The following is a 27,921-nucleotide window of genomic DNA, read 5'->3' as shown; positions in this document are numbered from 1 at the left end:
ATATATATATATATATATTTATTTATTTATTTATAATCTTGTGCAGATCTTGATGACAGTGTTGGTGACGTTTTCATGTGAATGTGATGTGGCAGCAGGGCTTACATCTTACAAATGCAGGGCTGTGGCCCCTGAGGGCCTTTACTGAGGAACACTGCTGTTATACGTGGTTGAAAAACCATATTTGGATCAAAGTGCTAATTCTCCAATTGACACATTCGGGAACTCCCTGACACAGCACACTAGCACTAAGTAAACTGGGGCTGTGGTGGAATTGTCCACTTGTTCTCTGAAGTAGTCACTAGCCTGATTTGAGGCATGCTTAGAACAATCCTCCTCTTCAACGTCATGGTGGAAAATCACCCTTAGAAAAAGAACTCATACACCATTCATCCTACTTTTCAATGTCACTTAAGTCCATTCGGGTTTTTGGGAGCATTTGTTTTTGCAGAGCGCCATTTAGGCCCCAACTCAATGTTTTATTTTGGTTGAAATCTAGATTTTGACTGGGCCACTGCAACAACTGGATTCTTTCGCTTTTTAGCCATGCTGTTATAGATTTGTTGGTGAGTTTGGGATCATTCAACAGTTTCATGACCCTGTTTTGAGCAACATTTTTGCTGTCGGGCAGGATGGCCTTATATTAAACTCTTGAATACACAGAGAAATTCTTGTTCAACTCAATAATTGTTCTAGTCCTGCCAGTGGCTGTTTATACAGCACATAACTGTCAAGTATGTAAATACAAAGCACACAAAATGCATCAGAAGCTTTATCCCACACCCAACTGAGTTGTCTATACAGCTAACAGTATGGGGTGTTTGAGTGATTTAATGAGAGTACAAGCCAAACACAACCTGGGTGACCTATTTAAATTTTAATTTGTTAAGGTAAACAGTTTTAATGGAACTGATTAGTGGATTTTGTCTTCCAGATGTCCACAGTTACTGGCCTTGTCTAATTGACCCTTTTAATCTGCAAATACCACCCACTTTACTGTGATATAAAGAGGTGCTTTCACTAAAATCAATTGCACTTCGCTGACTGGACTTCATCCCAGTAATGTGCAGGGAGAGACTGCTTGATTGAATTGTCCTTGACTCCTACATGTAGGTGGAACCTGCGCGCCTCTGTGCTTCCGACAGTTTATGTGGCCAAATTAAAGCAACAGTAATCTGTTTGTACAAAGTCCTGTGAGCCTGAACAACTAACCACTGTTACCGCACAGGAGACCTTTCCTTGTTTTTGTGACATTCTGACTTTTTAATAATTCATATTAGCACACCAGCATGCACAAAACAATCATGCCTGATTGAAACAGAGTCATCGAAACACTGAAACATAACATAATTTAACATGAAATAAAAGTATGACACCATAAATAATATAATCACATAGCTGTAGGATCCTTGATTGGTCCAGGCCATGACTGCAATTTATGGATGAACAGTTTCAATTCGAAAGAATGGAGTGAAACATAAGTGTGTATAAAACAATGGACAAAGCATTAGGTCATGTTACCCATGGGTTTATGAAGACCAGTTTTAAAGCCTGTTTGTCTTCATCCAGCCAGCGGGAACATGCTCACCGCGTATAAGTCAAGGTTAGCTTTGCTCCCAGCTCCTTCAGCCGAGGTCTGCTTAAAAATGTGAAAAGGTGCCGTGAGACATTTACAGCAGAATACATCGTTTAACATGTTAACTCGATGGCTAAATCAAATATGACCGTCGCGTTAAGCCGATGCTGGGTGTAGTGATCCAGGCCTGGTTCATGACATCTTGAGTTACGGACACAATCTCCCAAACCAAGGCGAGTGAAATACACATGACCTTTTTAAGTGAGATCACATTGAGGGAGTAAAGAACTAAAGTCCCTTCAGTGCCTGGCACGAGTGGGGGAGCAAAGCATTGAAGTCATAAAACTGCAAACAAGTACCTTATGTGTATCTATCGAACTACGTTATGCTTGAAAACCATAATGTGGTAATGTATGTAAAGGATCCAAATGTAGAAATCAGTGTGGCGAGGTGGAGGAAGTGAATCCAAAAGTAGCCAGACAGGGAAACAATTAACAGGGTTTATTGTAATAAATGCACGGACGAAGGAAATGCAGAGTCCAGAAATAAACCAAATGTTGAGAGAAAGTGCTGATCTGTGGCTGGTTTGAGGCACGGAGGGAGGCATTGGAAAAAAGAGGCAAAAAAGAGGATCAAAACCAAAGCAGTTTTACCAACAATCTTTCTTTTAAAAATCCTTCTTTCACTGGAGATATAGCGGTGTAGCACTGTCTGGCACTCAGGCTGAAGTCTGCAGCAGTTTATAGGCAAGGAGATGCTGATTGGCAGCAGGTGGGTGCAATCAGCCGCGGTGCCACGGGCAGAAGGGGAGCAGCCATAGACATATATACGTATATATGTCTATGGGAGCAGCCTCTGGGGAAAAGTACAGTCAAACAGGAAAGGGAACCACGAGTCCATGATCCCCAAAATCAGTCTATCATGTTAATAAGCTGAAATGTATAAAGTTATTTTTCTTTCTTGTTTTATTTTATCCCAAAGAAATAAGAGGAGAACTAAAGTTTGAAATGTGTAACATTAACATCTCAACAGGTCAGGGGCCTCTTGTAAGAGTGCGTGGATTTCAACGTGAATCTGTGCATGGCAAAAAAAAAAATTCAGATGTTCAAAACTGTGCGTACGCTCACACTGCAAAAACTCAAAATCTTAAGAATATTTTTCTTATTTCTAGTTAAAATGTCTCATTTTAGTCAAAAAAAAAAAAATCTCATTACACTTAAAACAAGGCTCATCACTGGAAAAAACAACAATTTTCACCTATTTCAAGTAGATTTTCACTTAAAATAAGTAGAACAATCTGCCAGTGGAACAACATTTTTTTGCTTGTAATGAGAAGATAAATCTTGCGACACTGACAGATTTTTCTACTTATTTCAAGTGAAAATTTACTTGAAACAGGTGAAAATTGTCAAATAAGTTATTTTTCTGGTAATGACTCTTGTTTTAAGTGTAATGACATTTTTTTGACTAAAAATGAGACATTTTAACTAGAAATAAGACAAATATTCCTGGTAAGATTTTGAGTTTTTGCAGTGAAAATCCACGCACATGCAGGAGTACAACCAGGGGCGTCAATTGGGTATGGCAAGGTACGGCAGCCGCCACACCTCGGCTTCAATTTATTTTTTTTAATACATTTATGGAATTACTCTGTGTCTATTTGTATTTATTAATCTATTACTTAATACATATAGAATAACTACAAATGCAAATCAGAACAACATGATCGATTTCACTAGTTATTACACACTGCAAAAACTGAAAATCTTAAGAATATTTGTATTATTTCTAGTTAAAATTTCAAATTTTCTAGTTTAGTCAAAAAAATCTCATTACATTTAAGACAAGACTCAAAAACAACCATTTTCACCTGTTTCAAGTAGATTTTCACTTAAAATAAGTGGAAAAATCTGCAAGTGGGACAAGATTTTTTTGCTTGTAATCAGAAGATAAATCTTGTCCCACTGGCAGATTTTTCTACTTATTTCAAGTGAAAATTTACTTGAAATAGGTGAAAATGGTCAAATAACAAGTTATTTTTCTGGTGAAATCTTGTTTTAAGTGTAATGAGATTTTTTTGACTAAAAATGAGACATTTTAACTAGAAATAAGACAAATAGGCTATTCCTTTTTTTTTTTGAGTTTTTGCAGTGAGCGAGACTGCATTTGAAAAAGTTCCAATTTTCTTGACCACACAGATAAGCTACATAGCAGACTTCTGTGATGTGTATTTGCTGGACGTGTTGATTGATACTCTAGTTAAGTTCTGTGACTCGTAACCTTGCCATACCTTAGCTTCGACTGAATTGACGCCACTGAGTACAACACTCCTCCCATAAGTAGGTCAATTTGAATATTATTAAATGAGTAGCCTATAAATAGCAAGTGGGAATTGGCCAAATAAACGTTGGAAATGGCGAAAGTAAGAGTAGAAAAGAGGAAGTGGGCAGAGTGTGAGCTGGAGACGCTGTTGTCGAAGGTGGAGGCCAGGAGAACCGTCCTGTTTGGCCCCCTGTCCTCCGGGGGGACCGGTGAGCGGAGGGACGGCCAGTGGGAGCTGGTGGCTGCGGCTGTGAACGCGGTGGGCTCCGAAACCCGCAGCCCGCAGGAGGTGAGGGAGACGTGGTCGGACATGGAGGTGAGAGTCGCTGCGCAAAGCGCGTCCAGGACGGTAGGAGCAGCCACGCAGGAGCTCACGCCGTTTGAGCAGCGTGTGTGTGTGTGTGGGCGACAGCGTCCTCACAGGCAACCGACCTGTCGGCGAGGCTGTCTCTGACTTAATTGCGCATCCACATATTCCACATAAAGGTAAATTATAGTCCATGGGCCAGAGCCCAAAATTTCACTTGTCAGTACCACTCAAGATGACAAAACTTACTTTTGATTTTTGAAAAGATTCATGTCTATAGATGATATTTTGGTATGATAACCCTTCCTGAGTGGCAGCTGTATAATTTTCCAAAGGTCGACCTTTCTTTCCTGTTTTTGAAATTGATTTCAAGAACTACCTTGAATGTATTAAAAGAATTGATAATAAAAAATGTATACACACTGTTAACATAATTGAAGAAATATTTGGAGAAATATAATATGTCCTGCCATTTTCTTTATTTTTATTTAATTTCATTTATTTTATTATATTTATGTTACTTATGTAATGACTTATGCACTTCATCCACTTTATGTCTCATACTGTATTTGTTTATTTAATTCCTTGATGCCTGACTGTTTTGTATTGTCCACAGTCAATGTTCTGACTGTGATTGGAACTTTTAAATAAAGTTTGAAAAAAAAAAAAAAAGTGGCAGCTGTATTATAGTTATCAGCTAATGAAGTTACCCCCACCCCCTCCAGAAAATTACATTTTAGATGCCGGTGCATATCCTGGTTTAGACTCATGTACAGGATATCTGTCAATGTTTCACTTACTATATTGTCTTTGGTATCATTTTAAAGGGGACCTTTTTGAAGCATTCATTCAAGCTAAGATGTGATACTTTTCCTGAATCCTTATGGTCCTGTCCAGTTTTTGTATTTTGTGTCTCTGTTGTTCCTAAATTACACAGGGCTAAAAGATAGTATATAATTTAGGTGAAAATTGTGTAAATATGTGTTTATAGTTTAAAGAGCTGCAGTGACCTATGTTGGTCAGAGAAATTCACATCTTCGCTTAAATGAATGCTTCAAAGGTCCCCTTTAAAATGATACCAAAGACAATATTGTGAAACATTGACAGATATCCTGTACATGAGTCTAAACCAGGATATGCACCAGCATCTAAAATGTAACTTTCTGGAGGGGGTGGGTAACTTCATGAGCTGATAACTATGATACAGCTGCCACTCAGGAAGAGTTATCATACCAAAATGTCATCTACAGACATAGATATTTTCAAAAAATTATAAGCAAGTTTTGTCACCTTGAGTAGTACTGATATCTGGTCTGGCCCATGGACTAATTACTCATTCAAGTGTACCATGGCCCGCAGTGACTGCAACTTATTTATGCTCGTATTGAAATAATAGACTGGAGTGACTGAAGTGAATAGTTACGATTTATTTATTTTAGATGATGCCACACCGGGAACCTCCGGGGTCACGCTGCCACCCGCCCGCACCAGAAGAACCCGGTGCCACCGGTGTCTCTGGGCCTGAGGTCCGGCCGAGCGGCCGCGTGTTGACGCAGGCGGTTCTTGAAGCCCAGGACAGGATCATTCAGGGAATTGCTGAAATCAAAAAAACCCTGACATGCATAGTTGACGCACTTGTTAACATTAACCAAACATTAAAAAATGAACCTTGATTAAGTTTTCCATTTGTAGTGTGTCAATTACACATTGTCGGGCCTGAATGGTAGCTGGGTGGTGCTGGCTCCGGCTCGCTTGCTGGCTGCTCCACCTCTCCCAGTGGGATGCCATGGCGGTGCGCCAGATTGTGCAAGATGGCACATGACAATGTGAAACACACTGTCGGGTACAACAGCATCCCCCCCCCGATCCCTTACAAGGAGCCATCCAGCCTGCCAGCTTGGAGCCTCATCACCACCATGCAGGACAAAACAGACAAAACCTCAGAAAAATGCGTTCGCCAGATATGGTTTGTGCGTAAAGGACCGCGACTTTCCACGTTCAAATCACTTTTTGAACATCCGACCGTGAGCGTAGAAAGTGGCGTACGCATGTTTTTGTGCCCCGCACTCTTTATCCATGAGGCCCCAGGACTGGTTGAAGAGACTGCTTGACCCGCGTGGGCTGATCCCACATTGAAGCAAAGAGCTGCCTCCTCTCTCCAATGGCACTACTTTAAACTATTACAACTTTTTATCTTTTTGATTTCTTTTGACCCTTTTGAGCACCAACTTTTTCACATTTTTAGTTTTGAGCCAACTTTTACTTTTTATTATTTTTACTTTTTTTTTTTTTTTAAAGCTTCTTCTCGACTTCCTTACCATTTTTGAAGTCAGGCACATGGCAGCACATGTGTACTGCTCACCCCACTCTGGCCTTCGGCAGGAAGGTACCCCCTTATGAGCCTGGTCCTGCTCAAGGTTTCTTCCCTCCTAAAGGAGAATTTTTCCTTGCCACTATTTATGTAATAAACCGTGCTCGGGGGTCATGTTCTGGGTCTCTGGAAAGCGCCTACAGACAACTCTTGTTGTATTAGAGGCTATACAAATAAAATTGAATTGGTATGCAGTGCGTTTCACTGATACGGTTATTTGTGTGTGTGTGTGTGTGTGTGTGTGTGTGTGTGTGTGTGTGTGTGTGTGTGTGTCACTGAAAATTTTCCCAGAAGAAGTACACCACTTAGGTTTTTTTTTTCTTTTAACACTGCAGCTTGTATAACTGTTGGCATATCGAGTATTGTGTACAACATTTTCACAAATCTATCTTGTTTTTTTTTTAAGTAAATACTGTGTTTTTCTTCATCATACACACACGTACCCACCAGTGAATGCATTTGATTAGGTGTCTCATCCAAGGTGATTATTATTTTGAAATCGAACCACTGACCCTCTGATTGGTAGTGGACCCTTCCTTGTCTGGAGCCACAGCAGCGCCTGAGTTGAGTGACATGTCACATTCAGGCAGCTTGAGTAGAGGTCAAATCAAAGATCTGAATATACCATATAAATCACGACAAAGATATAACTCAATACAAAGGAAAAGAGGGAAAGGTCATTTAATGTGTTCTGAACATCTGTTTTTTTAACTTAAGAGATACAATCAAATCAAGCTTTACTGAAGTTCCATCTCTACATATCATATGTAAGACCTGCATGTGGAGTGGGATTTCACAAGTTTATTCATTCACACAGACATGCAAATCTGTTAAGAAGCCACTGCAGTTGGGAAATTACTTTTAAAGCTTTATTGCAGATGTATAAATGTATACGTGACGTGTGTCTATATGTAGCCTAGACACAGGAATTTAAATATAGTCACAGGCCTACACACATCCCACACACACTACACACTACACAAACACCACCTGACAATTATACAACTAAACAGGGAATGCTCCTCCCCTTCTCTGCAGGTCCTTTTTGTGTCTAACCTTTTATTCCAACACGCTCACTCACACTACAACAAACCACACAGTCACCAAGCTGCACCCATCACTGTCTTGTCTTACCTTTCCTCCTTTCATGTCCCACTGTCTGTGATTTTAGTCCCCTTTGACAGAATCAAGTTTTTGTCAATATGTTAGACTGTCAAGAGGGCTGGTGAAGGAAACACGCTCATACACATTCATGCGCAAAAAAAAAGACACCCCCCATTCCAAGATCAAAATGCATATAAATGTGGCTTTCATGTTTTGCCAAATAGGATATTAACCATGTATATATATATGCAGACAAAAAATGTATAGATAAATGAATAAATAAATAAAACACCATTGGCAAGAAAACTGCAAAGTAAGAAATCCAGAAGTTAAAAGGTGGTTTACTAAAGCACAAATAAATTAAATAAATAAATAAAAATGGTGATAGAACTCAGCACTGAATAATAATGAAAAAGCCAAAAAAGAAACCCAGAAAAGAAAATAAGTTAAATAGCTTCAGGCAAGAAAGGTAGGAGTGTCACAGTGAGAGAACATTTCTGTATAGGCGCACAATTTACACATCAGAAGCAGTGTGTAAAGGGGTTATAGATCCATAAAAGTCCAGAATTGCTCTTTGAGATTGTGCAGGAGTACACGTTGGGAAGCAAAAGCTGGATCCTTTTTGTTGGGAACTTTGGCTTCTGATGCCGCTAACAACCAGCTTTTCAATTCACTTTTCATACTGTCAGTATTGTGGAGAAACTGACATCCATTGATGAGAGCTGAAATCTGTCTCCTGTTGCTGTCATTTGCCAGGATAAACAATGAGCATGACGGGTGACAGTTGTCAGCCATGTGTTCCATGTCTGTATCCAATCTGTGTGAGCAATCAGTGTCTCTCTAGTCCTTGCTATCCTGCTCCTTCCCTCCCTTTCCCTGTTTATATCTCAGAATATCCATGCATGGTTACCCTCATACATATCATACATAGAAGCAAAAACAAGCAAATATTCACCTTCAGCCTAGCGAACTGCACACATTCAGTTGTCATTTAAAACTCTTAGAGCTTTCCATAAGCTAAACACAGACTTCTTAACCTCTGAAGTGACCTCCTAAGCCACAGAGAATCATTTCTTTTGCAGAGCTTTTTCTTAGTTACATAACAGTCTTAATTTCATGTGGAGGAATATTTGATTGTTTCTAGGAAGCATCCTTTAGCTGTTGCAGTCTCTCATCCCTTCTATCAGCAAAACCCAGACAAAGTAACTTTGGACTCTCATCCCTATAATGTCTTACACGAATTAGTCATTAATGTAAAGCCACTCTATGTAGCAATACCACTTCTAACCACACTGTATACTGAGGGCATAAACTGTAGATCGGCTATGTTGACAAAAGTGCCACTGACAACACTACTAATGTGTAGGGATAGTGCAGAACATTGTCTTATAACCCTAGAGGTTCACTATGTTGGGTCTTTTGCCAATGGCCAATATGTGACCTTATTACTAACCACATGCTGCACCCATGTGGTTAGAAGTCATATTGCTAGAGTGTCGTCAATAAATTAAAAATCACCAACGATGAAACCAGCTCCTAGCACTACCACAGACATCATAGTACAGGTGACTAAGAGATTGAAAACAGTAAAGACGAGAAATAAAATGAGAGTGACCAAACACGAGTAAATCCTAGATGGTGTTGTAATAGCAACTTAATTTCCACCGATTTAGGAGGATCTGCCATCTCACTGTGATGAAAATGTTATTTTCAGTCATTTAATTAGTTCCTTATGAGCAGACTCAGTTCAGTCTCATGTTTTGGTAATTCAGCTGTCCCACACAGCTGCAAAGAATAACAGTTTAGTATTTAGACTAAAGCATTTTTGTTTTGTTAAAATCTTCATAGTGTCAATTGCTCTGTGTCACTCCTGCATCAAATATTTATGTATGTTTGGACCCGTTTGCATGCAAATTGTAGAATAAATTTACTGAACTTGGGCCATCTCTCACATTTTATTTTTCTTAGTTACTACACTCAGTGTAGCTCAGATTCTCAAAGGTGGACACATGATTTTACTTTTTCTTTGTTTCTTTTATTCTTAATTTTTAGGGGCTGCCATCTCAAATGCTGTCACCGTCTGACCTTATGTAATTCAGTTAGCTGTTCAGATCTCTCCTCTGACACCACAGACAGATCAGATCAGAAATATCCGGCTTCTCCATCTGTTCCTCCACCCAACTTCAGTTCAAAGCTTCGTTTGCCTCTGTAGTGGGCAGCACCAAACTGCAACTCTGATTTCAAAAGAGGAATACGCCACAGAAGAGGGGGTGGAGAGGAGTGAAAATCCATGCCTATAAACCAGTTTCAGTGACCAGAGCTGAAAACAAATGGTTCAAAAATGTGTTTCTCTTTTGCGTCTCATGAAAACAAGAAAATCTGTCCCAAAAATGGGGACAATATGTCTACTTCAACATAAGCTTTTTCTTGATTGGAGGCTTGCGGTGCCAAGCTCTATTAGACGGTTAGCTGAGGGGACAGATGATGTAGAATGAAAAAGAAGAAGAGATGAAAACATATTGACATGCACCAAATAAGCTGTAGTTCCTTGTGATTGCTCTGACACATCAGAGTAAGTTTAAGATTAAAGTTCAGATATTTTTTCATGCCAGTGCCCAAAGTCCATTCAGTGTTCCAGGACGTTCAATGAATACAATCTTGGAATCCATCGTGCATTAGGAAAAGACTCCTGGCAAATCTTTGGTGTGTGGCAGCTTGGCTCCTTTCTTTCTTCTGTGGCTTATCTCACTATGCCCTCCCACCACGCTCTCTTGATTCCTAAATCCCTGCATGTCCCCTGGGCTCTGGGCTGTGCCATGCCATCCTCAGACTGCTGCATTTCTTAACACCTGTCTCAAATTCAGGACTCTGACCTTTCTGAGGGAGTCTCTGGAGCTTTTGTTCTGAACATGCAACCGTAGCATGACAAAAATCCCTCCTTTAGGCTTTTCATTGTACTGAGGGTTTTTTAAACCCTCCCGAATTACTATCAGTGGGTAATTAAAATAAGAAAAGGAGCCGGCGTTCTACACAATATTCCCCTAACAGGGTTTTGTTTGACAAGTGACGGATGGCATTTTCTTTTTTTTTTGCCCTCTCCCCTCTAGCCATTTGTGAAGGGATATCTCCAGGGAGCTTGCTGAGTGTCACTCACTATCTATCCTGCTCCCCTCCTCTGACAGGGCTGATGCTATGTATTCCTGACACGTTTGGCCAAAGTCCTGACTTTAACAACTAACACAAAGAGAGACAGAGAGGGTATGTGACATTTACTGTGCATGCAAAATTCCACATTGCATAGCAGAGTGCAGTATAAGAAGCTACTGTTTCAAAGTCTGTTTTGAACACATCACAGTATTTATTTTTAATTTACTGCAAGGCGCTTGGCTTTCTGGGAAATTAAAATAGATTGGCTGATAATACCATGTAACATAATTTCTACTGGGGCAATGCATGTCTTCATTACAGTGACCTGTCTAGGTTTGTACCCTCCCATTTGACAACACAGCGATGCTGAACAAGATGAAGCAAGTAGAAAAACAATGAGTGCATAGATGACCTAATTTGTTGTTTGCTATCCGTTGTTTGTCTTCCAAAACCCAACATCTGTGACTAGGATGTTGTAGAGGGTGTAAAACTCGAGCCAGTCTTCAGGAGTCCACTCATCTTCCAAACTTCAGCCATTACACCCATTTCCATAAATAGTTGGACAATAGCCCCTCCAAGCTTAACAGCCCATGTGTCTTCTTCTTTCCCAGCTGTCTGGTCTCTTCTGAGCCAAAAAGAAAAGAAAAGCTTTATATGCTACTGTTTCGGGATCCTTAAATCTTGTAGGAACCCATTAAGCAGTCTAATTCTTTTCTGAAAAAGTTCAAACATCTTTCTTTCAATACTTAATCAACGACACTCTGGTCCACATCAGCCCTGCTATGTCTTTGCTGTGAACCCTTACCGCTCCGTACTCAGCTTTACCGGCAGCAGCAGTTTATTACTCCACCCATACCTGGTTGACTTTATTTTAAACCATTAACACCAGCGGAGCTGACATTTGATTTCCAATGCAGTGTTTTTTATTCTTAGTTTGTGGTTCTGTGAGGAACTTGCTCCTTGTCCAGTGTGTAACTCTGACTTTTGCCTGAGGAGAGATGGGAGAGGCTCCAGTAGGCCCTTGTGACCCCGTGTAGGAAGAGCTGGGTATCAGCGATGGATGGATGGATGGAAAAACATTTGTAAGAAAGAAACTAACTGTTGTGTTGTGCCCAAATATATTATGGATATTTTTATATAAAAATTCAAGTTTTTTAATTTGAATAAATAATCCATTATTTTTTGCGGCATTATGTCCCACACCAACAACTAAAACAGTAGAATAGAGCGAAAATTGTAAAAATCTCCTTCTAGATTAGTAATTAACTGAGACACTGAACACTTACATCAGTTATTAGCTACTTTTCCTTTACAAAGTTAAACATCACATCAGAGATCATTTCACATATGATGTACATATATGAAATATAGATATGGATACATAGATGCCATATTAGTTGATCATCTCAGTGAATGCATGTATTCATTTAAAGTGTTTTCACAGTGAAAATGATCTGCTTTACAAAAAAAAGACATCTTATTGGGAGCCCAGTGATTTCTACTGTTCCCTTGACTTCAGAAGCTTCCTAGTCTGAATTCTCATGTAGCCTATATGTGTCATATTTGGGGTATTTCCAGCTGGGTACCACCTCCTATAGTTCAAAAACATGCATTTTAGTTTGTCTGATGGATTTAAATTGACTGTAGGTATGAATGTGAGTGTGCATGTCTCTTTTTCCCCATGTTGCCCTGCAGTGGACTGGTGACATGTCTTGGGTGTATCCTGAATCGCGCCCATTGACAGTTTAGAAAGGGTTGTGAGTTAGGGTAAGATTAGCTCCATGTGACCCTTAAACAACGAAAACAATGATGCTGTAATTCAAACAACTGAGGAATTTGGGCAGAAAAGGATTTAATTGCACAACGTTCTATGCTTATACTGACTTTTTTACCTTTTATACATTACAGTGTCATTGCCTTTGTGTATGTGGTGCAGGTGCACAGAAAGCATTTAAACTTTCTGCTTGGTTCTCAAAAGGTTTATGGCTGTTTCTCAGTACCAAGTGTGCCGAGTATGGACTTGCCTTTACCGGTTATTTGATGCTAGTCTATTTCAACTAAGACATACTTTAGAAAACCGTTTGGTGTTTCTTCTGGTGGAACGGGAGTATACATGATGACGTATTGTATGTTGTTATGAGACTTTACATTACATAAAAACAGTAGTAATTTTTAAGTGCAATTTACCATTATGGGCTTTCTCTTTCACCGTCACCATTGTTAGGCGCAACGTGTATGCACAAGTCTCCAGAGATGAATCTTCAGTAAAATAGGTGGAGCATATCGATATATGCCTGATGTTGTTTTGATACAGTCCCATCAAACAAACAAAATCAGAAGTTTTGTCGGTAAATCAGGACAAAGGGAAATATAATTTCCATAGAACAACAGTGTTTTTTCCAAGAGTTCTGCTTTGTTTCATCATTTAGATTTAAACAAATTTGCTCAATTAAAGTTTAAGACCAAATTATTTTATATGGGGCACAATTGTAGCTCGGTTGAAATATGTTTGAACTATTTTCTATGCTGACTTGCTTCGTTTTGGATTGTCTTCGATCACTTTCATCCTCATCCTTGTTAAATCTGTGACTCCCTGCACAAATTGGCCCAGAGTAGCCCCATCTACTTGGTCATTACAGTAATGCGCTGATGTGAGGTCCTTCTCTTTGTTGTCTGAAAGCAGCAGCATTAAATCGATACTGTTAGTGCAGCGAGATAAAAATTGTGACATTATCTAAATGTAACCAATATGATGTCACTGATATAGAATATAATGCTCACATAATGTACCAAGTTGGGATCTGTATTTTAATTTATTTAACAATATTTCTAAAAAGATACTGTTTATTTATATATTTTATTAGGACATGGTAAGCTTATTCAATCCTATGACTCATATGATCAAGGTCTCCTTTTAAACTTGGGGCTTAAAGATTGCAGATAAACTATTCCTGTTTAATCAGCATTGAAAGCGGTTCTACTTAGATTACAATAGTGCTGTAATTGATTGGTGGTACACTGTTGCTAAGTTACAGTATTTTAAGCCATTTCATGTTTTGCTGCATCTAATTAATTGGTTGTGTGCGCGGCAGTGTATTCATTGCGTGTGAGTCGAATCTAGCTTTACGACAAAACAACTTTAGTGTACATTTGTTTCACAGCACTACGGTGAATGATTCCCTGTGACAAAGCTCATGAATTATTAAAACGGCTTGAATAAAAAAGAGCTGCTTAGTTCTAAATATATCAACATTCTGCAATATTACTTTTTTCTTTTCATTTAAAAGTCCTCCATTCAGACAAGTGTTTAACCATTTACATATTTAGCACTTTCAGGGCAGTCCGTCTGTCTGTGTGTCAGTCACACTGAAATGGGAATGCATTAAAAGTCCTCTTAGCTCATTTCATGGCTCCTAGAAAGTCTCTTATCTCTCTGCATTGACCACTGGCCACTTTAGCTATAGTGAACAGTCCAATTCCCCAGCTGCATGAGATGGTCTTTAAGAGGAGGGATAGTAAATTAACCAGAAGATGCACTAAACAGAAACAAATTAGTATTTCCCCCACTTCTCAACACAGCTTCTGATTCTAATAGCTTGTAAATCTCATAAGAGCCTTTTCAACAGCTCCCTACTCTATGATTAAATGACTGGAGTAATAAGTGGGGGGCTGACATGTGGCTACGATTATAATGACAAAAAGGCAGTAATCATCACTTACCTCTTCTGGGGAAAGTCATTTTGAATTTTGTCCTAAATCTGGCAGATGGTGAGGCCCCGACACTCCCTTTACTATACACAACACCGGCCCTTGGAAGCACAGCTGATTGTGAAATGTGCCCCTCCGGAAAGTCCAAATGCAATCAAATGTGACCGGACAGAATGCCATGCATTCTTTTGAATGCATCCCTTGATTGCAGAAGTTAGTAGATGTGGAGTAACTGCAAACAACATCAGTAGACTGTGCAATGGACTGGGGAAAACGGCTAAAACTCACATTATTTGGATGCTTCTGATACTCATTACACCTAAAACACCTAAACAAACTGCTCACACTCTCCGGTGTTCCAAGTCAGTGTATCATGGATATTACAAAGCGGCCTGATGTTTAATATTCTCCTTACGGGTGAATGCCACACTGTGTCAAATGTAGTGTTCACTCACCAGCCACTGTATTAAACACACACACACACACACACACACACACACACACACACACACACACACACACACACACACATATATACATGCACTGACTGAATAGAGCATGCCTTAAGTTGTGCAATGACAAATGGCTTTACAAATCCCTGAAGAAGCCGATGATGAATGAACACCAGGGAAAAAGTTACAGGAACAAAAGAAGACGTTGTTCTCCATTCATGTTACTTTCTTTGGAGCACAACAAAATCGACTATCAAGTCATGGTTTTTATGTAATTCTTAATAGAGTGAAAGAAAGCCAAGATCTAGAATATCCTAGATCAGCTGAACTAAATCTTGTGATTGTATTTGGTTAGGGCAAACTTACAGTCTCACACCTCTAAGTAACAGCAGACATATTCGCACCATGCCGGCTGGTGGTTTAACAAGGTCACTGGAACCATTGCAGGGAAAGTTGTCCAAAGATAAAGATAAAGAAACACGTGCCCAAGAGGTACCAAAAACTCTCACAACTTGGCTACTAGGCTGAGAAGATACACAAGTGAAATTGGGAAAATAAACAGGATGTTCTCCACTGAACCATCCAAAGTGTACTCTCTGTGGCAGGGTAATAACACGAGAATCCATCCACCCAAGCCTGAGGTAAACAGTCGATGGGCAATTATAGGCTCTTGATCATTATCATGTTGGATCTTTGGGATGTTTAATTGGGCTGTATTGCACTTGCTTTCTATTTAATGATGATGACTATGTGATGACTTTTGTTGTGAATTGGTAACTGAACTGAACTGAAATAAATAGAAGTATGGCTAAGCTTATCAGATATAGGATTGGTATCGAACAGAAACGGATAGAAAATGATGAACAAATTAGTTAAAACTATTTCAAGGTTTTTTCTTTTAGAAAATGTATAATTAGAAAATGTTTCTAAAATAAAAGAGATCAAAAGGCTAAAGTTCTCTCTGATTATTCTTTAACACTGAAAGCACAATTGTAAGATTTGACAAGACAAAGTGTATCATTAGCAAAATCAGCCACCAGCAAAGACTATAGATTTCTGCTGTGTATCTGCAGAGCATCACCTACAGACTCAGAAAGGAGAGGTCAGACAGCCTACAGGTAAAACATGGAGAAACCAATCCTGATTACGTGGGAGTGGGTGGTTTACATCGAACCTGCATGCACACGTTAGAAATAATGTATGAGATGAGATGCTATAAGGAACAGTTTGCACGAGTTAGGTGGAGAGGCCAGCGTTGAGCAAAGCTGCTCTCCTTCAGCCAATTGAACTGTGGCTGTGAGCAGTGCCTTTCTAATGTTATAGAATTGATTACTTTACCACTCTAAGACATCCATTTCCATTGCACCTAGTATAATTGAGATTTTCTGCCTCTTTTAAAAGGCACTATGGCTCCAACATATGGATAAATTACGCCAATATTAACATAGTGTAACAGGGTGTTGGGAAGCTGCAGGAGATATAAAGATATAAAGAGATGTTGCTGGGGGAGATGTGGGCCACATTAGCATAGCCACAGATTTTTTTACTCACTCCATTAGGAAAAAATATATAGTGACTTGCTAACTTTTGTTGTTAATGTCTATATTTTCCCCTTTTCCACTGCATAAAATTGGCCTTAACAAGCGATTTACAGAAAAAAAAAAGTTTTCAACCTGCATGTATATCTTTTTCCAAGATAAGCTTTTTTTGTTCACTAGTATATCTTAAATTGTCCAAGGGCAGCGGGTTGGCAGTGCTAAGTTCAGGAAATTTTGGGTGCTTGGTGTTTTTTATGGGCGCTTAGAGAGCTTGATTTTGTCCAGAGATCACGACTGGGAAGCCTTGTTGGAGCACTGGTTAGACTGCCAAGTAGGAAAACTGTTGTTGTACATTTCAGTTGGTGGATTTACACTGTTGTAATCGTGTTTTTATCACTCTCTGTTGCCTTATCTTGGTCTCTGTCTCTGTCTTTATAGCTTTAAGGTCTTGTAGCCATCTGCAGGAGCTGCTGTAATAGTCTCTCTGTCTGAAAAACTTAGAAGAACACATTTAACAACTAAAGTAACTCAACAAACAGCATAAATTGGACATTGAAACAAAGGCTCTTTCATTCATTGACCAGATAGGTTTTTTTTTTCTGAATGTGCATATTTCAAATTTGTGAACTCTTATCTAACTGTGACCCTGCTCCTCTCTTGTCTTCTCACTTTTTGGATCACTGTAATTAGGGCCCGAGCACTGACAGTGCCAAGGCCCTATTGTATCTGTAGGAATTTTTTTTCTTCTCGTTTTTTTCCTCGTTTTTATTTTTCCGGCCTTTTTGCCCCCCTAAACGTGCCCTAAAAGTCACCAAATTTTGCACGCAAGCCAGGCCTGGTGAAAAATTTGATATTTTATGGTTTGCATTAATGGGTGTGGCCTAATGGCTCAACAGCGCCCCCTAGAAAACTTGAAGCCCCACAATACGGTTTGACGTACATGCACGAAAATCGGTACACACCTGTATCATGTAGCAACTTAAAGAAAAGTCTCTTAGCGCCATGGCGGAAACCGAACAGGAAGTCGGCCATTTTCAATTAATCGCGTAATTTTGGCACAGTTTATGCCATTTCTTCGGCCGTTAATGCGGCCCAAACCGTAACGTGCACCCAGGTGTGATATACATCAAAATGTGCGTCTCGATCCTGCGACGATAGGCATGACTTTTCTCAGTCAAAAGCGTTACCGTGGCGACGATAGATGCCAAAAAGCGCACCCCCCCTTCACCTGATTGGTCCATATTTGATAGTTCCTATTTTCTGTCATAACTTTTGAATGGTTTGACTTATGGCACTTTTCCACTAGTACCTACTCGGCGCGCCTCGACTCGGCACGGCTCGTCTCGGCACGCCTTGTCTCGCCTCCACTCGCCTCGTCCTCGTTTGTTTTTAAACACCCAGATGAGAAGTAGGAGGTTGGAGCGAAGCTGCTGTGACGTATTTGATTGTGTGATCTAAACGGAGATGACAACAACACTAAAGACATAGAACCTGGAGGAGATGATAAATGTGCTGCTGGGTCTGTGGCTTGTGTTCCATATCAAGTTAAAAAATGAGAGTGAAAGAAGCTTCAAGCGGCGACGCTTTTTTAAAAATGTTGTTTGTGTCGGCGCTGATGAGAAATCAGCTGGGAGCCGGGAGTGACTGAGCGCCTGGTGGATCTTGTCGTTCCTTATTGCCCGTCTAGATCCCTTTTTAATTCTCTCCTCAGCCACCAGGTTTATGAACATCTGCACCTCAGAGTTGGATCACGAAAAACAGACTGTTGCTGCTGCCATTGCCTGTATAATAAAATCACCACGAGCCGCGAGTCGTTCTCGCGCTGATTCCCGCTTCCTGATTCAAACGTCTGACAGCCCCGCCCCCCGACCAATCAGTGGCCTGTAGTGTGATGACGTCAGATCCAGGGCCGACTCAGCACACTTAAAACCTCGGCAGAATAGATACAGAAATCTAGAATCTACTCTACACGCCTCCACCCGCCTCCACTCCTAGTGGAAAAGCGCAAGACGGAGGCGTGGCGAGTAGAGGCGCGCAGAGTAAGTACTTGTGGAAAAGTGCCAATAGAGAGTCGTGGGTGGTGTCATCTGACTCGGTTTTGAGTACTTGACCTTCATTGGCATGAATTAGCCCCGCCCCTTCATCTGATTGGTTGATATTTGATAGTTCCTATTTTCTGCAATAACTTTTGAATGGTTTGACATAAAGACTCGTGGGTGGTGTCATCGGACTTAGTTTTGAGTCCTTGACCTTTTATTGGTGAAAATTGCACGCGCGAGGGCCTGTTCATCGCTGCTTGCAGCTTTAATTATGATTATTTCCCCACAGGATAAATTGAGACGCATGCTGTGAATGCCATTACCTCCCCAAACCACGACATTAACTCTACTAATGTGCCAATGTGCTCGTAGTCAACAGTTTTCCTCTTTTTTCACACAAAGTATCTTATGTCACAGCTGCATCAACATATCCAACTGCTTCATTTCAGAAAAATACACACAAATATATATGTATCAGACATCATTCATTCATTCCAACTGTGTGTGACTTTTTGTAGCATGATGCCTTAATCTGTGCTTAAACCATATTGGAATTTCTCTTTTAATAAAGGTTTTGATTGTGAAGCAGAAGATGAGGGAAAAAAATCAATCTAAATCGTGTGCTAAGGGAAATCTTTGGGGTAGGAATAGATTTGTTGAGGCAGATTCAATACAAATGCTCCAAAATACATGTCGAAAAGCAATTTGATTTTTAGATCATGAAATTGATAACTTCTGGCAAATACCCCCAAAAAATTTAAAAATAAATAAAAAAGCTGCAAATGAAAATATGAAAAAATATGGCTCTGACTGAACAGAGCTGCTGTAAGTTCACTTTTATGTTATATTGACTGAATTAACATTATTATTTTCATATTATAAGTATGATTATGGCTCTTACTGTGGGAATAAAAAAATCAGCCTTTTATGTATTTCAACATAACTCCCAAAATATCGGCAGGATAAAAGTTATCTACAGTCAGAAAAGGAAGTACAGTCTCTTCCACGTCAAAGGTTTTAGATATCAGGACCTAAAGAAATAGATACAACCCCAGGTGATCAAATTACACATTAGACCGTGTCATTATTCATTTAACGTATTGTTGTGAAGACATTTTGGGCCGTTGTTCTTTCAATCTTGCTTCAGTTCACTGGGTTTGGTGGATATTGCACAACTCTCAAGGTCCTGCAACAGCATTTCAGTCTGGTTGGCTATTGACTAGAGATCATGAGGCCTTGGGTCTTTTTTGGCTGTTTTATTGTGCATCACTGGTATTCTTAGTGCTCATTCTTAAGTTTTATGACGTAATTTTGACCAAGCTTTAGCTGTCAGATGATAGCTTTATAGGCCATGTCTACTCGGTGACAATATTCCTCGAGCCGTTGGATTTGGATGGAAGATAAGCCGTACATGTAGATCATTGAATCACTTAATGACAATCCAAGGTCTGTGTGTTCACAAATGAGGTTTGGATTGCCTGATTTTTTTTGCATGTGTCAGAGTTAGGTTGAGGTTGTGCTGAGTGACTCTATCTGTCTTTGCTCCATCTCCCTCACTTTGTCCCTAAGAGAGTGAGAGTGGGGGGGTTCTCAGTCACTGAGGCTTGAACAAGAGAGTGAAAGAGAGGAGAACCGAAATAATGGGATGATTTTTGGAGGATATAATGTATCATTAGCGGGTTATAATTTATTGCACACCCCACACTGTGAGTGTAATGTGGCTGAGGAGAATCACGCACATGGGCTCAGCAAGGTGTAAAATGAGGCAGCACTGATTAAGCTGCTCTTTTGCAAAAACATCTTGACATGTAGTTATCAGCAGACCAGCAAACAGACCTGCCGTCAAGCCTGTGCTTGATGTTCCGAGCTATTTATACGCACTGTCATGATAACACGTGGACTTTATGCAGTTATACGCTGTGTGTTTGAGTGAGATTAAATATGTATAATTGGATTTCCTGCTCAGAACAGAGGACAGACAAAACATTTGTTCAACATCCATTTTAGGTAGGAGAGGTTTATTGAAGTTTCATGTAGCATTTATTGAATTTCATCCTTCTTAATTCCACTGTAAGATTCACGTGGAAGCTGAACAGGATTCAGGATATCTTTTCTGTTACTCACCTGAGGACCAAAGAAAAGCTCTGCATTTCAGCAGCAAGACTATTTTGCCAAAGGACATGCCTTTGTTTCGGAGTACAGTTCATCTGGATGATGTCCTGCAGGCAAAAATTGCAGAGGAGTGGATGTATGTGATGTATCCAGCCAAAGGAGGGAAATATATATATATATATATATATATATATATATATATATATATATATATATATATATATATATATATATATATATATATATATATATATATATATATAATATGTGTGTGTGTGTGTGTATATAATGTATATGAAGAATGAAATGAGCTTTGGAGGTTTGACGAAAACTTTAAGGTGAACTTTCCAGTGTGTCTCTTTGTGGAAACAGCAACATTTGCCATTGGAAAAAAAAAAGTAATAAAAAAATCGAGGGTTTAGTTACTAAATGTTTTTTTTGTTTGTTTGTTTGATATTTTTTCCACAGATTCACAGAGTTTCTGGAGCCCTTTGAGAGAGTTATTCAACCAGAAGAGCTTTGGCTCTACAAGAATCCTTTAGTAGAGTCGGATCACATTCCCAAGAGGGTCATGTTTGTAAGTATCTGCTGTATCTTCCAGACATTTGGTTGCCACAAAATATTTCATCACTATTAAAGTATAGAATCATATGTATGTCAAAGATTACAGTATGTTGAGAGATCTGTGAATAGCTCTGTCTGTCAGAGTGACACCGGTGCTTCAGACGTAAATACCTGCTATTGGATAAGTTGCTGGTGCAGTTGTAAGAAAACATTATCACTGATACTTTATTGGCGTGAAGAATATTTTCCTTTTTCAAAGACTTTTATCGAGCACAATTTTTGAGATTAATTTCTGATTTTGGTGTCATTGTGGGTCTTAGCAACAAGTACAGCAGATCACTGAGTATTAAAGAAACCGGCCATATTCTTTTATGCAATCATTTCTATCAGTGATTATGAGATTATATGACATAACCAATAGTGAAATAGTAAAACTTGTGGTACCTCATCTTATCTGTAACCAAATAATGAAGATGATAATAATAAAAAATTCAACAAGTGCAGTTTTAAAAGAGGATTAAAGAGGAGGTGCTTACTTTTGTATATGACTGTATCTGCTTAAAGTTCTAATCAAAAGTTTTAGAATAGTTTGTACTATAGTTTCTTATGGATTTCAAATAATTTGTAAGCACTTTTGTGTAAAGAGACTATTTTTTTCTGACTGTGAAATTAATGAAAAACAACTGTACCACTCATTTACCATCAAAAAGTGACTAAATATATTTTTGTCGTAAATGACTTATCCCCAGTGCAGAAACACAGTATGTTACCGTTTACTGTGGACATTTTTGTCTCGTTAGTAGAGGCCAGTCCAGAATATACCGGTACTGACTTTTTAATCAAACCATTGGTGCACTGTAGCAGCCGTAGACTCACCTTCCCCTTGGTTATTGACCTTTTTGCAAACCCAGCTAGTAGTAATTTGCTCTCCATTCCATCTTCACAGACATCCGTCATCTCATATGTAGAGAAAAAATGGAGTAGTTTGTGAGCTCGAGCTGGAAATCATTACGAACCAGAAATAATGACAGTTTTGCAAATGTTTTATTGTGAAAGTGTCTGAATAAATAAACTAAAAGCTGATACTAAATGATAGGAATTAGCTTTGCAAGCTTTTATGTCAGAACGATGAGCCATTAACATAAAATGATCAAACATCAATAAAAACTGCTTTGTGCATAAAATAAAAATAAACAGGCTACAATTTCTTATCAGCAAAACATTTGCTGGGTATTTGTTGATGAAAAAAATTGCTGTAATCATAGAAAAAAAATGCATTAGTCGTAGAAAACATTACCAGTGAAAAAGCACACATACTGTATGCAATCTGGTCTTCATCTGTAGAGCTCATTGTCCTGCCAAGAGCAAGTTGTTAACATCTGCTCTGTTCCTTTTTAGCTGCGCGCTGTCCCTTCACCACTATGCTTTATAAAATAGTTATATCATCATCATCATCATCATCATCAATGTGCCTAGCTCTTTGCTGATGACATGCCTTTAAAGTTCCCCTCACCCTAAACTAGAATTAATAAAGTTGTATTTGCAGAGAAGTTTAATTTAACTGCACATAATCACTGTTGTCAGCCTCTTTTACAACTATAATGTGAATGTGGTTCATTAGAGATGCTGTAGATACAGAGGAACAGATACCTCATTTAATAAGTCATACACAAGTTAATATCATTTGGCTTTTTCTGCTGTAAGATATAATTTCTCTTTTGAGGTTGTGTTATTCTTATTTGTCTTAAACTATTGCAGCGTTTGTCTACTGTCAAGTATTTGAGATGTGCTTGCTTGGATACTTTGTGTTTCCATAGTAACACAATTACACTTCTTGTTGACCTTGATGGCAGTAATATACTCTGCAGTTGTTATTTTCAATAAAAAATACAGCCATGACTGACTCCTCTGATGTGGATTCGTGATGAAAACAGTAAATTCTGAGGGTGTCTTAAAAATCTTAACCAAAAGAGGGATCATGCTACTGCATCAATGTCGGTATTCGTGATAAATTATTACAATTAACCATGTTGAATCTAATGTTAAGTTTTTTCCCATTTTTGTCTGATTAAAGCTGAAAGATCTACCAAATATATCCAGAAAAAGTAATTAATAGGTTGTTGTGGTGCAATTAATTACCTCTGTGCTGAGAGGGCTCAAGTCTCATCAAGTTTGTGGAAAATTCTCCCGGTAGATGCAGGAAGATCCACTGAACAATAAAGGGGCTCGTTTAGCCTCTGAGGTTGCCTTATTTAGAAAAAAGGAGAAAAACAAGCTCTGAATAATAGATAGACTCAGAACATTACTGTGTCAGCAGTAATTTTATGAGTAACCTGCTAAGCAGACCCGCTGGATTGCTGCAGTTCATCTCTAACGTCACAGTAATAACTATACATTTCTCATTGTGTTTATTTTCTCACAGGCAATTTCATTCCTTACCCCACTGGCAGTGATATTTGTGGTGAAGATAATTCAGAGGACGGACAAGACAGAAATCAAAGAGGCATGTTTAGGTGTGTGGCGCCTCTTCTATTAATGTGACCAATGTGTTGCTCATATTCAATCTATGGGGCAAGATCCCACCCTCATCTCTTCACAGATGCCTGGACGTCACTCTTCTGTGTGTCATTGTGACACACATTTAGTGTTATTTATTACTGGACAGTGTTGATACTGTGAGGAGGTGTGTTTTAAGCTAAACATGAATCTTTGCCATTTGTGACCAACAGCTTTGGTGCCAGAATCCAGCTAGAAAAATCCAGCCGTTGGACTCAAAGGAGAGTCAAACTCAATCCTTATTATTGTGCAACTACATCAATATCAAAGAATACCTTGTGTGTATATCAGAGACGCAACTGTCAAAGACAATACAATGGGTGACCTACGAGTCTTAAAATGATAGGATAAGTTACAAGTTTTTGCTTAATTATTTTTTTTTATTTTGTAATGATCAAAAACACTTTGTTGCAGTTCAATATTTTCCCCTAGTTCAGTTTGGAATCAAAGTGATCACATATGAGTACTTTGATGTGCTAAATGATGAAGATCACTCAACTGTTATTTTGTCTTTCACTCATCTTGGTAACAAAGCTATTAATCACACCAGGCATGGATTTAAAGTTTAATGCCATTTGTTATTTTGTCAGACACAGTCTTGGGATTTTTCTAACACAGATTTCTTCCTGTTTACCATTTCCCCCTAGGTCAGTAAACCTGCAGAGGCTTTGGCATATCAGGAAACATTAAAAAATAATAAAAAAAGGCTGAACATAAATCTAATTAATGAGACACGCAGAGATGAATCAGGTGGGGGTAGGGTGGCTCAGAGCAGCAGTGCAGAGTTTACACTTCTGTGTACAATTTAACAAGCCCATTGCTGCTTGCAGAGGACTCCTACTACTGGAAAACAGCATAACTCAGGAGAACAATGGACAAAATGAAGCCTATTATTCTGACAAGTGTCAACATGATCATAGTTTTGATGATGGCTTTGAACCATAACTACCATAACCCATAAAAACAGAAATATCACAAACTCCTTGTTCAAATGGATTTATTGTTATTCTTGAATAACAGAATTATTTATTTTTTTCCAACAAAGCCAATGAGTATGTCCTTTATCTTGTCATTTAGTTCAAAGATGTATACGTCCTGCCTTATAATCCTAAATCATCCGTTCCTTCATCCGTCCATTTACCTCCACTTATCTAAGTTCTGGTAGCGGGGACAGCAACTTAAGATGAGGCGCAGACCTCCCTCTCTGTGGTCACCTCCTCTAACTCCTACAGGAAGAATACTGAGGTCTTCCCAAGTCAGCGGAGAGGAATGATCCCTCAGGATATCCTGGGTCGGCCACGCAGCCTTCTCCCGGTTGGAGGTGTTCTCCCAAGGAAGGCGTCCAGGTGGCATCCCAACCAGACGCCCAAACCACCTCAGTTTGCTCCTCTCAATGTGGGGGAGCAGGGACACTACTCCGAGTCCCTCCCACAGGGTGGAATTTCTCGCCTGATCTCTAAGGGAGAGTTCAGCAACCCTAAAGAGGAAACTCACTCATTCCAGTCACCACCCACAGTTCATGACCATTAGCTGAGGGTTGGGAAGTAAATCGACCTGTAAACAGAGACCATTAGCTTTTGGCCCCTGCTCTCTCACCAAGACAGAACGCTAAAGAGCTTGCATTACTGCAGACAGGGGATGGACAATATCTATAAGAAAGATCAATTATCTATCGATATAGGATGAAAATTATGTTTTTTTTCAGTCAGATAAATAAATAAAAACTTATAAATAGATCAAATGAATAAATGAAAATTAATAAAATCACTAATTTCTGGATAGTTCTATATAAAATGGAGCGTGTCACACTCATCACGTCATCTGCTGCTCCCTGCTGGCAGGAGCCCATCACAGTGCATCTGTGTCTATCTGAACATTAGGATGAACAGCACAATTCCAGACCTAACACATCAGTCTGGTCATTTTTCTCAGTGGTAATGGATGACAAAACTGCTGATGTTTGCATTCCAAACCTGGAGAGGGTATCCCATTCTCTTCTTACTGGTAACCATGGTCTCAGATTCCAAAGCAGTAAGTCTCATCCCTGCTGCTTCATATTCAGTTGAGAAGTGCTCCAGCGAAAGCTGAAGACCACAACGTGATGAAGACAATATCCACATCATCTGCAAAAAGCAGAAACACAATCCTGAGGACATCCATTCAGGCCCCTTCCCAAATCACAGGATTTCAGGCCAAAGAAGTTGTAAATAGAATCGGTGACAAAGGGCAGAACGAATCCAGCAATGCAGAACCAAACTCTTGCTCTGTTAGTACAGAGACTGAATTTCCCTAAACAATAAGCCTAGTACCTCATATTCCTGGAGCAAGCCTCACATGTTACCCTCAGGCCGAAAGTCAATAACTTCTCCAAGTCCACAAAACATATGTGGACCGGTTGAGCGAATTCCCATGCTTCTGCCAGGACCCTAGCAAGAGCATAGAGCTGGTCCAGTGGTCCACAGCCAGCTTGGATCATCCCAAATCTGAGGTTTGATGAGGTTCTTTCCTCCAAAAACATGCCAATCCAATGGCTTTTCTGTTGGGTTTTAGTTTTCTTTTAGTTTTTCTTGAGTTTCACTTGGTTCTTTAGGTTTGGCCTTTTAGTAAGTAATTCCTCCTTTGTTTGGAAAGCATGTTCCTCAGTGTGTTTTGCTCGCTCACCTTGTTCCAATCACCCCTGATTGTTTGCTTACTATTTGGATGACATATTGGTTGGATTGAGAATACCTTCAAAGTATTCATTCCACTGTCCAACAACATCCCCAGTCTATCAGGAGCAGATGTTAGGACCCAAGTGCAACATAACATCAGGTGTTAATTCGAAAGTACTTTTACTGTGTTCTAAAGAGGCAGATATTCCAATAGGCAACAAGTACCCGTCTTTGGAAGACTACAGGAACCAACAGAAGACAGTACTCACTAGTACTAAGGCTAGGGAGTGCTCTGGAACAGGCACACTATTCCTGTGGGTGTTCGATAAAGGCGGCAACACCATGGAGGGGTTTGCTGGACTACTGATTTAGGCAGAAACAGTACCAGAATGGGGCAGCCTATCAGCAGGGCAAACAAAATCCACATGGAGCAGACGGAAGGATTGTCATAGATCGGCAGAGAGTTGATCTGCAGGGCAAACTACATCCAGAGAGAGCAGATTAAAGACTCTTGGTGGATGGGCAGAAGGTCGAGGCAAGGACCAGAAGACGTGGCCAGAGGCAAGCCGGCGTCAAAACCAAGATGTCAATCTGAGAATAAATGCTGGAGCGTAGTGCACGCTGCAATGACAATCTGGCACAGGGTGAGGGAAACAGTGCAGCTTTAATGCTTGCTGGCTGACGAGAAGTGATGAGCTGCAGCTGAGGCTAAGCAGGTGTGGAATAGTGGAGCTGATGAGGAGGTGTGTCAGAGAGGTTAGTGAACTCACGCACCACAGCATGAGCCAACAGGGCAGAGTGTGAAACAGTCGAGGTCAACAGTAGCGCGACCCTAATGGACCCTAATGGCTACTAAGGGAAACACTAAGGGCCTGATTTACTAAAGGTTTGCGTGTGTAAAAATGTGTGCAAACTTGACAGCACCCGCAAACCAAAGTGCCAGCTGATCTACTAACAGCGTGCAAAGACGACTGCGTCTCTCAAATGCGCAAAATAGCACACGCAATCCATTTAGTACTTTTGCCCTGATGAATAATCAATATGGGGCGTACCTGCCAGAAATCGCTAAATACTGGGAGGGGAAGATGCAAATTGGTCCATTTACCACGCGCAATGAGATTTACCAAGCCTGAAAGTTTTTGCGTGGATTGTGATTGCGTCTGTATTTAATACGTTCGAAAGGAAGGTGCTAATCTCCACATGCAAAAGGAGAAATATTTTATTTGAATGTTAAATCGAGTATTATTCAGCAAAAGGTTGCCACAGGAGGCACATTCATTTTTTTATTTGTGATAATAAATAAATCACGTGTTTTCATGGAGAAAAAAGTGTTTCTCATTGTGCGCCTGTTCTGCAGTTGTCATACCCCGGTGTTGTGCAGTATTCAGCACCCCTGCCGTGAAAAGCACCCCCTCGTCTGACAAAAATGATATTCTCATTCCGTGTTCTGTTCATGTTCCGTTGTCCATGTTCT

At 39.7% G+C, this 27,921-nt stretch overlaps 1 protein-coding gene across 1 annotated transcript in view; it reads left to right on the top strand.

Moving 5' to 3' along the window:
- The window catches only part of plpp4 (phospholipid phosphatase 4), a 59,298-nt gene that overhangs the window by 11,117 nt on the left and 20,260 nt on the right, over nt 1–27,921 (top strand). Inside the window, exons 2-3 of the mRNA XM_061745914.1 lie at nt 21,145–21,253; nt 23,663–23,753. Of these exons, the coding sequence (XP_061601898.1) occupies nt 21,145–21,253; nt 23,663–23,753 (200 nt within the window). The remainder of the gene's footprint in view (nt 1–21,144; nt 21,254–23,662; nt 23,754–27,921) is intronic.

The sequence above is a fragment of the Cololabis saira genome, chromosome 17 (assembly GCF_033807715.1).
Source record: "Cololabis saira isolate AMF1-May2022 chromosome 17, fColSai1.1, whole genome shotgun sequence".
NCBI lineage: Eukaryota > Metazoa > Chordata > Actinopteri > Beloniformes > Belonidae > Cololabis > Cololabis saira.
This window is presented reverse-complemented; position numbering and strand designations above follow the sequence as displayed.